General features: G+C 46.0%; 1 protein-coding gene across 1 annotated transcript in view; it reads left to right on the top strand.

Annotated features, from left to right (window-relative positions):
• PDE6B (phosphodiesterase 6B) overlaps positions 1–12,093 on the top strand; it is a 28,745-nt gene that overhangs the window by 4,975 nt on the left and 11,677 nt on the right. The window contains exons 4-5 of the mRNA XM_036853062.1: positions 11,265–11,405; positions 11,497–11,571. Coding sequence (XP_036708957.1) covers positions 11,265–11,405; positions 11,497–11,571 — 216 coding nt within the window. The remainder of the gene's footprint in view (positions 1–11,264; positions 11,406–11,496; positions 11,572–12,093) is intronic.

The raw sequence follows: 12,093 nt of genomic DNA, 5'->3' as shown, positions 1-12,093 counted from the left end.
AAGCCCATGCATGTGCACGTCTGTAAATACTTCTACGTGTAACCCTCTGCATCTATGTTAAGTGAAGCCCGAGTTCTTGCTGGTGTCACCAACCCCAGTCATCCCCACACGGATTGTTCTGGCCTCCGCCCCCTCCACACTACATGGAGACCCCTGGCTCCCGTCCTCTGCTGCCCACTTACGTCATTGTCCAGCCCCCTTGCACGTGTACAGCAGGGTACCTGTGACCCGTGAGAAACAAGTTCATCACTGGAGCACAGAGATGTGTGCAGTTCCTTTGCCTTTACTCTTGCAGACGCCATGTATTTCCAAAAACGCTGAGGTCGGCACCTTTTCCCCATCCCCTTCAGTGAGGAGGTCTCTTGCATTCTCTTGTCACAGTCTGCATTCTTTCCTGGAATCCCCCAACCTACCAAATGATTTTTAAATTTGCAAACATTATGGTTCATTCTTTGTGCTGTAAATTTCTATAGGTCTTGACAAATGCATCATGACACGTACCCACCATTACAGTGTCATAAAGAATCATTTCACCACCCTAAAGACCCCCACCTCCACCAAAGCCCTGACAACTACTGATATTTTCACTGTCTCCATAGTTTTGCCTTTTGTAGAATGTCATATACTTGGAATCATATGGTATGGAACCTTTTAGGACTGGCTTTTTTCACTTAGTAATATGCTTTTAGGGTTTCTCCCTGTCTTTTCATGGCTTAGTAGCCCATTTCTCTCTTTTTTTTTTTTTAGCATCTTTATTGGAGTATAATTGCTTTACAATGGTGTGTTAGTTTCTGCTTTATAACCAAGTGAATCAGCTATACATATACATACATCCCCATATCTCCTCCCAGCCCATTTCTTTTTATTGCTGAATAGTATTCCAATGTCTGGATGTATTACAATTTATTTATCCATTCACCCATGGAAGGACATCTTGATTGCTTCCAGCTTGGGGCAATTATGAATAAAACTGCTATAAACATTTGTAGACAGGTTTTTGTGTGGGTACAAGTTTTCAATTCGGTTGAGTTAATACCAAGGTGTGTGATTGCTGGATAATATGGTATAATCGTGTTTAACTCTGTGAGAAACTGTGCAGAAGTGTCTGTACCATTTTACATTCCCATCAACAATGAATGAAAATTCCTGTCACTCTGCATCCTTGTCAGCTTTTGGTATTGTCAGTTATTTAGATTTTAGTCATTCTAATAGGTGTTTCGTATTATTGTTTTAAATTACAGCCCTCCAATGACAAATGATGTTGAGGATCTTTTCATATACTCATTTGCCAGCTGTACATCCTACTCTTTGGTGAGGTGTCAGTTCAGATCTTTTGCCCAATTTAAAATTATGTTGTCTGTTTTCTTGCTGTTTAGCTTTAAGAGTTTTTTTGTAAAACTGGGGTTTAAGTCCTTTATCAGGTATGTATTTTGCCAATATTTTCTCCAAAAGTATATCTTGTCTTTTCATTCTCTTACCAGTGTATTTGGAAAAACAGAAGTTTTACATTCTCTTTTTTTTAAATCGAGTGTAGTTGATTTACAATGTTGTGTTAAATTCTGCTGTACAGCAAAGTGATTCAGTTATACATATGCATACATTCTTCTTTAATATTCTTTTCCATTATAGTTTATCACAGGATATTGAATATAGTTCCCTGTGCTGTACAGTAGGACCTTATTGTTTACCCATTCTATATATAAAAGCTTACATCTGCTAACCCCGACCTCCCACTCCATCCCTCCCCAACCCCTCCCCCTTGTCAACAACAAGTCTGTTCTCTATGTCCATGAGTCTGAAAAACAGAAGTTTTAAGTTTTAATAAATTTATTTAATAAACTTTTCCTTCATGGATTGTAGTTGGGTGTTGTATCTTAAAACACCTCAGCAAACCCAAGGTCACCTAGATTTTGTCCTATGTCATATTCTAGCAGTTTTATAGTTTTGCATTTTACACTCAGGTCTATGAGTTAATCTCATGAAAGGTGTAAGTGTCTACATACACTTTTTTTTGCATGTGATGTCCAGTTGTTCAACAGCAGTTAGTGAAAAGACCAGCCTTTCTCCATTGAATTTCTTTGCTCCTTTGTCAAACTGCAGTTGACTGTATTTGTGTGAGTCTACTTCTGGGCTCTCTATTCTGTTCCGTTGATCTATGTTCCTATTTTTTTCACCAATACCGTACTGTCTTGATCACTATAGCTTTATAGTCTTGAAGTTGGTAATATCAACCCCCCAACTTTTTTTTCTGCAGTATTGTACAGGCTATTTTGTGGGGTTTTGCCTTTCTATATAAACTTTAAAATCAGTTTGTCCATATGCACAAAATAGCTTGCTGACATTTTAATTGGTTCTGCATTAAATCTGTACATTAAGTTGGGAAGAATTGGCATCTTAACAATAAGGAGTTTTCAATTCATGAACGGAGAATATCTGTTTACCTAGATCGTCTTTGATTTCTTCAGAGTTCTGTTGATTTTGCATATAGATTCTGTACATATTTTGTTAACTTGTACCTAAGAATTTAATTTTATACTAATGTAAGTGGTATTGTATTCTTAATTTCAAGTTCCAATTGTTCATTGCTGGTATAAAGGGAAGCAACTGACTTTTGTATGTCAACCTTGTTATCCTGTGACCTTAAGACAATAACTAATTAGTTCCAAGAGGTTTTAAAGATTGATCCCTTGGTATTTTCACATAGATGATCATGTCATCTGCAAACAAAGACAGTTTTTTTCCTTCCCTACCCATCTCTGTCCATTGTTCTTCCCTTCCTTGTCTTATTGCACTTGCCAGGACTTTCAGTACGATGCTGACTGTGAGTGGTGAGAGGGGCATCTGTGTCTTGCTCCCAGTATTAGGGAAAGAACCAGTTTCTCACCATCAGGTATGACATTCGCTGTAGGGTTTTTGTAGAATTTTTATCTAGTTGACCAAGTTCCCCTCTATTTCCACTTTGCTGAGAGCTTTTATTCCGAATGAGTGTTCGATTCTGTCAAATATTTTTCTCCATCAATTGATATGATCGTGTTATTTTTTTCTTCTTTAGCCTGGTAACATGGTGGATTACATTAACTGATTTTCAAATGCTGGACCAGCCTTGCACACCTGGGATAACTCTCACGTGGTCATGGAGCATAATTATTTATATATACTATTGCATTTGTTTCACTAATATTTTGTTAAGAATTTTTGTACCTATGTTCACGAGAGATTTTGGCCTGTAGTTTTTCTTTCTTGTAATGGCTTTATTTGGTTTTTGTATTAGGGTAATGCTGGCCTCAGAGAATGTGTTAAAAGGTCTTCCTTTGCTTCTATTTTCTGGAAAAGATTGTAGTGAATTGGTGTAGTTTCTTCCCTAAATGTTTTGTAGAATTCACCAGTGAATCCATCAGGGATTGGTGCTTTCTTTTTGGAAGATTATTAATTATTGATCCAATGGCTTTAATACTTATAGCTCTATTCAGATTATTCTATTTCTCCTTCTGTGGGTGTTGGTAGTTTGTGTCTTTCAAGGCATTGAAACATTCATTTAATCTAAGCTATTTAATCTAGATTATTAAATTGGGGGGCATAGAGTTTTAAAATTTATTACTTATTTTCTTCTGCTTCCTTTAGGCTTAAATTAGTCTTCTTTTTCTAGTTTCCTGGGATTAGACTATTGATTTTAGATCTCTCTTCTTTTCTGATATGTACATTCAATGCTGTATTTTCCCTACAAGCACTGCCTTCACTGCATCCCACAAATTTTGACATGTATTTCCATTTTCATTTAGTTCGACATCTTTCTAAATTTCTCCTGAGACTTCTTCTCAAGAGAAATGTATTAATTAGAAGTGTATTGTTTAATCTATTTTGGAATTTTCCAACATCTTTCTGTTAATGACCTCTAGTTTATTGACCTGTGGTATGAGAATGTATTTTTTATGATTTTTAATTCTTTCAAATGTGTTAAGATGTGTTTTGTGGCCCAGAATGTGGTCTATCTTGGCGAATGTTCCATGTGACCTGAGAAGAATGTGTATTCTGCTGTTGCTGGATGAAGTAGTCTATAGATATTCGTTATATCCATTGCTGTTTAGTTCAACTATTTTCTTACTGATTTTCTGCCTGCTGGATCTATCGATTAACTGAAAGAAGAACATTGACGTCTCCAGCTATAGTAGTGGATTTATCTATTGCTTCTTGCAGTTCTATTAGTTTTTGCTTTATGGAATTTGATGCTCTGTTGTTAGGCGCATACACATTAAGGACTGTTATGTCTTCTTGGAGAAATGACCCTTTTATCATTATGTAATATCCCTCTTTACTCCTGATCATTTTTCTTCTTCTGAAGTCTGCTTTGTATAAAATTAATATAGCTATTTAGCTTTCTTTTGATTGGTGTCAGCATGGTATATATTTCTGCATCCCTTTAATTTTTTCCCAATTATTTTCATTGTGGTAAAATACACATAACAAAAAATTTACTATCTTAATCATTTTTAATCTACAGTTCAGTGGTATTAACTACATTCATGATGTGCAACCATCTCCACCATCCATCTCCAGAACTCTATACAGCTTCCCAAGTTGGAACTCTATCCTCATTAAACACTAACTCCCCAGTACCCCCATCCCAGCCCCTGGAAGCCACATTCTACTTTCTGTTTCTATGATTTTAGCTCGTATAGGTGCAATCCTACAGTATTCGTCCTTTTGTGACTGGCTTATTGCACTGAGCACAGTGTCCTCAAGGTTCATCCATGTTGTATCATATTACAGAATTTTCTTCCTTTTTAAGGCTGACTAGTATTCTATTGTATGTATATGCCACATTTTGCTTATCTATTCATCTGCTGTTGGACGCTTTTGTTGCTTCCACATTTTAGCTATTATGAGTAATGCTGCTGTGAACATGGGTGTACAAATATCTTTTTGAAACCCTGCTTTCAATTCTTTTGAGTGTATGCCCAGAAGTGGAAATGCTGGATCATATGGTAATTCTGTTTAATTTTTTAAAGAACTTCCATACTGTTTTCCAAAGTGTCTACACCATTTTACATTCCCACCAACAGTGCAAAGCAGTCCCAATTTTTCCACATCCCTGCCAATACTTGTTTTCTGTTTTGTTTTGTTTTTAACAGTAGTCATCCTAATGATATTGGTCATCTTTTCATATGCTTATTGGTCATTTGTATTTTTTCTTTGGAGAAATGTCTATTCAAGTTCTTTGCCCATTTTTAAATCTGGTTGTTTGTTTTTGTTCTTGTTGTTGAATTTTAGGAGTTCTCTACATAATCTGGGTATTAATCCCTTATCAGAAGTGTGATTTGCAAATATTTTCTCCCATGTGGGTTGCCTTTTTACTCTGTTGATGGTGTCTTTTGATGCACAAAGGTTTTTAATTTTCAGAAAGTCCAGTTTGTCTATTTTTTTCTTTTGTTGTTAGTGTCTTTCCAGTCATATCCAAGCAATCATTGACAAATCCAATGTCATGAAGCTTTTTTCCTGTGTTTTCTTCTAAGTTCATAGTTTTGCATGTGGATATCCAGTTTTCCTGGTACCATTTGTTGAAAAGACTGCCCTTTCCCCACTGAATGTTCTCGGCATTCTTGTCAAAAATCATCTGGCCATATATGCTAGGGTTTATTTTTGGACTCTATAAGCTATTCTTTTGGTCTATAGGTCTGTCTTTATGCCAGTATCACATGTTTTGATTAATGTAGGTTTGTACTATGTTTTGAAATCAGAAGATATGAGTCCTCCAGTTTTGTTCTTTCTCAAGATTGTTTTGACTATTCAGGGTCCCTTGAGCTTCTATATGAACTTTAGGATGGGTTTTCCTACTTCTGCAAAAACATCATTGAGATTTTGATAGGGATTACATTCAATTTGTAGGTCACTTTGGGTAGTATTGACACTGTAACAATATTAAGTCTTCCAATTCATGAGCAAAGGATGTCCTTCTAAGTATTTGTGCCTTCTTTAATTTATTTCAGCAACGTTTTATAGTTTTCATTGTTACAATAATTCTAGCTGTTATAATTGCTCATGTATTTACCTTTACTGGGATCTTTATTTCTCCATACAGCTTTGAGATCCTTTCATTTCACTTGCAGGACAGTTCTTGCAGGGCAGGTCTAGTGGTCATGAACCCCCTCAACTTTTGTTTTTCTGGGGATGTCTTTATTTCTCCCTCGCTTCTGAAGGACAGTTTTGTCGTTATTTTTTTTTTCTTTTAGCACTTTTTGAATACATCAGGCCACTGCCTTCTGGGCCCCAAAGTTTCTGATGAGAAATCTGCTGATAAACTTACTGAGGATCCCTTGTATGTGATGAGTCACTTCTCTCGCTGCTCTCAAGATTCTGTCTTTCGACAGCTTGATTATAATGTGTCTTGGTGTGGGTGTCTTTGAGTTCATCCTACTTGGTGTGTTTTGAACTTCTTGGGTGGAAATATGCATGTCTTTCATCAAATTCCAGGGGTTTCCAGGCTTTATTTCTTCAAATATTCTCGCTGTGTGTCCACCTGCCCTAGGTGAGGTCTAGCCCATCTCTCTTGGAGGAGGTGTTCTGAGTGGCTCTCATTCTTCCCTTGCTTTGAGGCTTGCTTTCTCCCAGCTTCCTCTCAGCCAAGCCCCTTAACCTAACTGCTGTGAAGACATTTCCCCAAATTCGTATCAGCAGCTCCAAAAGAGTGGCCTCAAGGCAAGATTCAAATCCAACCCCACATACCCCAGGTGCGGGCTTAATGAGGCAAGTCTGGAGCACTTTCTGGGTCCTGCTCCACCACACACACTTTCCCCCAGTGGATCTCACCCAGGGGGATCGTGTTCCCTCTAGGAAAGTCAGATCTCAGGAGAAGCCGGGTTTTTGATTCTCTACCTGTCATGTCCTGAGTCCCCACCTCCCTCCCTGGATACCCCCGCTTTTCTGCTCCCCCTCATGCATACTGTCTCAGGGTCCCTTTCCTTCGGCACCTCTCATCAGCCGCCCCAACTCAGCAGTCAGAGCCACACTTTGAAAACTTAGGTCCTGTCACTTGGTGGCCTTCAGGGACTCCCCTGCACCTTTCTGGCTCCCCCCATTCCACCATTCTGCCCCAGCCATGCCCCCTCAGGGGCCTCTGTATTTGCTGGTCCCTCTGCCAAGAACACTGTCCCGCACACCCTGGGGCTCCGCTGTGGAGAGATCTCCCCCGACCTGAGCATCCCCACACTCTGGCCCTGCATTCCCTACCCAACTCCACCTGCCGTATCCCCTGCATTTACTCATCTCCCTGTACCAAGCCATCTGGTTGGTTGGTTTGTTCATGTTCTAGCTGCCACCCCCTCCCCCCTTTAGAAAGTGAATTCTAAGAGTTGGGGATTTTTGTCTGTTCTGCTGTCCAGTTATACCAGACCTAAAGCAGGCAATAAATATCATTCCAGCAAATGAATTCCTGACACTTAGGGAACACGACTATCTGGAGACTCATCGTTTCCAGCTCTTCAGACCGCATGCATGTACAGATGTGCTTTCGGTGGGGGTTCTAAAGGGGACTTCCAACAATGGGCATACACGTCTCAATTAAGTACTTTGATTTCCACTCAGACGTCGCTAATCCCAGTAGAAAGCCGTTTCTGAGACCTTACACTCTGAACAGCATTTTAAAGAAACCTAATTACTTCACAGCTCTACCTCACAGCTCTTTTTGAAAAGAAAAGTCTAAAATGAACCAAGCCTGGCTGCCATGTTGCCTGTGCTTCAGCCTGGTGCCTGCTTCTTCCTCGTGCTGTAGGGGAGCCCTGACCTCGAATTAAAGCAGTTCCCAGCACAGTGCCCACCCTTCCCTCCCCCAGACCTTAGCAAGCCTCCAGGGTCCTAGCCCCCCTCCCCAAGTCAAGAACCACTGTCAGTCAGTCTTGCTCACTATCTCCATGGACTCTGGCTCGGGGGCTCCCGTTAATCCCTTTCTGAGGGTGTCTCAGCCACTTTGGTCAGAGGCCATAGAAGCGACAAAGAAATCATAGGTTTGGCCCTGGGATGTTGGAATTTATCTCAGACCTGCTGCGTCAAGCTGACTGGCCAGCTTTAGCTGTGGTTCCCACTGCCCAACAGTCCATGTTGCACCACAGCTGGATGAAAGTCCCCAGGGGTGCAGGACCTTGGCCTCCGTGCTGCCCCCCAGGCTGTGCTTTTGTCCACGACCCACTGGCTGGTGTGAAGACTGGAGCATGTGTGCTGCCCCTCCCAGGATGGGGTGGGAGACGTCCCGATTCAGGAGCTACATAGAGAACATACAGGCTCAAATGCTGTCGCACATCCCTGATCTGTGAACAAGTGGAAGCATTCAGAAGTCAGGATATGTGAGTCTGGAGACAGCAAGGAGGGGCTGGCTCTCCTCTCCACCCTGGGCAGTGCAGGCTGGTTTCTGTCATTGTAGCTCCCACCGTGATGTCACTGGACATGAGGTTGGGAAGAGACGTGCCATAGTGTGGACCTTCTTTCCACCATCAGAAACCTTAAGAGTATGAATAACAGTGAACTGTAGTGAAATAATGAGGAAGCAATGCGTTTGCATATTTATTACCTTTGCCTTAATGTAATTTTCCTAATTTTTAATTTAATTTAATTTATTTATTTTTTGGTCGCATGGGTTGTGAGAACTTAGTTCCCCAAACAGGGATTGAACCCACTCCCTTGGCAGTGAAAGCCCCCTTCTTGGGGGCTGGAAAATTCTAAACCCTGACCTGGCAGTGGCTACAGGTGCCTCCGAAGATGCCTGCACCTCACTCAGGGTGCACCCTGGACTCAACTCAGAGAGTTAAAAATGGAACAGGAAGGAGGGGAAGGGCAGAGGCCTGGGGTGGCCCGTGCGCCTGGCTTCAGACCACCGTGGACATGCTGCCTGGCCCGCTGAGCCCCCGTTTCCTTGGGGCCATATTAGAACCTGCTTCAGAGCAGGGTCCAATGTGGGGACTGGTCCTTGGTCCTACTGGGGCACTGGAAGGGCAAGGGAGACAGGACACTCTCTGCTGGGACAGAAGGAGGGGACAGGGTGGGGAATGGAGGAAGGTCTCGCCTAGAGGCAGTGCTGGGACACCTTCTCACTCTGTCCCCATCCTAGGGGATGAGTTTGGGCACTGAAGTACTCAGATGGCTCAGAACTTAGGTGTGTGGCCCAGACACCCTGACCCCTGAGCTCAGCTCTCCAGGACATCCCTGAGCGCCTGACCTCCCCCACCCTGACATCTGTGACATGGGTTCTGGTCCCAACCAGGACTGGTGCCCAGGGATAGCTCAGCGAGTACCTGTGGGATAGATGCACAGGTGACTAACACTCACACACACTCACACTCAGATGCACACATTCGCACACACCCACACTCACCGACTTGCTCACACTGGCACGCGGGTCTCCTGAGAGAGTCTGCCACCTGGGAGTCTCCCACATGTGTCAGGGGAGCGGGGGCTCCATGGTCACCCACACCCACTGCCCTGCATGTCCTTCCTCTGTCAGCTGGTGACTAAGCACCTCAGTCCCCTGCTGCTAATGGCCTGGAAATGAATGCACCCGGCACAGAACTCTCTACCTTCCCCCCACGCGCAGTGGGTAAGGATGCCGATCTGCCGCTCCCCAGCTCTTTGACCTCGGGAAAGTCAAGTAACTTCGAGACCTCAGGTTCCCCACCTATAAAATGGGATAGCGAGGTTCCGCCCTCTGAATTCTGGGAGGATTAAAGATCCTTAGAACAGCGAATCTCACCGCCTCCCATGCACTCTGCAAATGCACGCTGAGCACTCAGGGGCCAGGCGCTGCTCTAGCCATGAAAAAGCTGTGCCTCCCAACCTCATGGAGTTTGTGGTCAAGTCCGGAGACAATGAGACTGTACATCTGTGAGGCCGGGGACGAGATGGGGTGCTTCAGGGGATCTGGTACCGCAGGTGCTCAAGGAGGGCCTTCCCTGAGCCACTTTAGGCTGAGACTCAAGGATGAGAAAGTTCTGGGCTGAGGGCTGTGAAGGCAGAGAACAGAGCTTGTGCAAAGGCCCTGTGGTTGGTCAGAGTGAGCTTTGAGGTCACAGTGGGAGTGCGATTCGGACACACGGGCAGAGAGGTGGTGGGGCCAGGCCACCAGGAAAGCCTCCTCCACCAATGGGGAGAAGTGGGTGCAGAGCGGGCGGGGCCGGGCTGCTGGGAAAGCCTCCTCCACCAATGGGGAGAGGTGGGCACAGAGGGGGCGGGGCCGGGCTGCTGGGAAAGCCTCCTCCACCAATGGGGAGAAGTGGGTGCAGAGCGGGCGGGGCCGGGCTGCTGGGAAAGCCTCCTCCACCAATGGGGAGAGGTGGGCACAGAGGGGGCGGGGCCGGGCTGCTGGGAAAGCCTCCTCCACCAATGGGGAGAGGTGGGCACAGAGGGGGCGGGGCCGGGCTGCTGGGAAAGCCTCCTCCACCAATAGAGCGAGATGGGCAGTGGGCTGCCTCCTGGTGAAAGGACTCTAGGGCAAGTGGGGTCTCCAAGGCCCATCCCTACCTGTAACAACAAAGGGTGCGGGTGCTGCAGAGGGCCCTGAGGGTGGCTGGCAGGAAGGGAGCCAGGCAAGGAAGAACTGCAGTGGAGGAGGAGGGGCTGGGCACCAGGCCGCCCTTATTAAAGGTCAGAAGGCACGGAGGTGGTGAGTGAGTGTGAAAGGGTGGGGCCTAGAGGGACCTGCCTGTGGGCCGTGGCTGAGGAGGTGGGGAGGAGAGCCTGATGGGTGGCCCTGGACAGCAGCCTGAGGCCCAGTTGGACGTCAATGTCTGGGGCAGGGTCTGGCCAGGGCCACTCTCAACTCACTTTGCAGAGACCACAAAAGCACTTGACATCCAGAAAACAATGAATTCATGTTCTCAAGCCCCAGCTTCTCACGGGCTAATTATAAAGGGCTGGCTGGTCAGATCTTTGCCTTGCAAGCTCATGGCAATTGACTTCAGTTTTCACTCATTCACTCACTAACCTAGCCTGAGGCCAGCACCAGGCAGTGAGCGGCAGGGATGTGGCCAAAGACTGGAGACTTCACCTTCCAGAAGGTTTGCAGGGCCCCTGAGGCGGGGAGCAGAGAGTCATGTGCTTGGATCAAAGCCTGGGTGCCAGCACTCTGTTGGGAGAGGCACCGTCGTCAGTGTCCCCCAGGGCTCCGGGGTCAGAGCATGTGTGAATGTGTGTGTCTCAGGTGTGACAGCTCACACCCAGGTGCCGCTGTGGTCAGACGGGTGTGGGCAGGTGTGGCCACGACCCACAGGTACGTCACTCCCCAGGTGCTGCTGTGGTCAGCCAACAAGGTGTTTGAGGAGCTGACGGACATCGAGAGGCAGTTCCACAAGGCCTTCTACACTGTGCGGGCCTATCTGAACTGTGACCGATACTCAGTGGGCCTCCTGGACATGACCAAGGAGAAGGTGAGGCCTCAGCGCCCCAAAGGCCTCCTGGCCAGCCTCGCCCAGCTCCGCCGCTGACTCAGTGACTCACTCCCTTCTCTCCTCTGCCCAGGAATTCTTTGACGTGTGGCCTGTGCTGATGGGGGAAGCCCAGCCGTACTCAGGCCCACGCACACCTGACGGCCGTGTGAGTCATGGGGTTGTGGGGAGGGACAGGCCCTGCCTGTGCACCCTGGATTTCCTGGCTCCAACTCCGGGGTGGGAAGGGGCCTGTCCCGGCCCGACCCAGGGTGGGAGAGGGAAGGAGGGCTAGGGGAAGGGTGTGGGGGCCGAGGACGAGGCTGTGGGCCAGCTGGCTATCTGACCGCTGCAGAGGTCAGGCCCCCGGGGCCATCTCCCCCGACTCCAGCCCTGCAGCGCTTTGGGACCGAGGGCCAGGCCTGGTCTCCTGACGAGGATTGTCAACCTGGTTGTAAAGACCAACATCTGTTCTGGTTGACCAGTCCTCCTGCAGCCCTATTCTTAAATCATTGTAACATCTGCCCGGGTGGGGCTTCGTGGGTGTGTGTGAGCAGGGTAGGGACATGCGCAGGTATCTCTGCCACTTATTGTGCGTCCAACCCGGGTCATACTTCAGAGCCTGGCCATGCCTCAGTCTCCCCTCCTGTCAAATGGGGGTAATAACAGGGCAGCAGAGGATTCCATGGGT

The sequence above is a fragment of the Balaenoptera musculus genome, chromosome 5 (assembly GCF_009873245.2).
Source record: "Balaenoptera musculus isolate JJ_BM4_2016_0621 chromosome 5, mBalMus1.pri.v3, whole genome shotgun sequence".
Taxonomy (NCBI): domain Eukaryota; kingdom Metazoa; phylum Chordata; class Mammalia; order Artiodactyla; family Balaenopteridae; genus Balaenoptera; species Balaenoptera musculus.
This window is presented reverse-complemented; position numbering and strand designations above follow the sequence as displayed.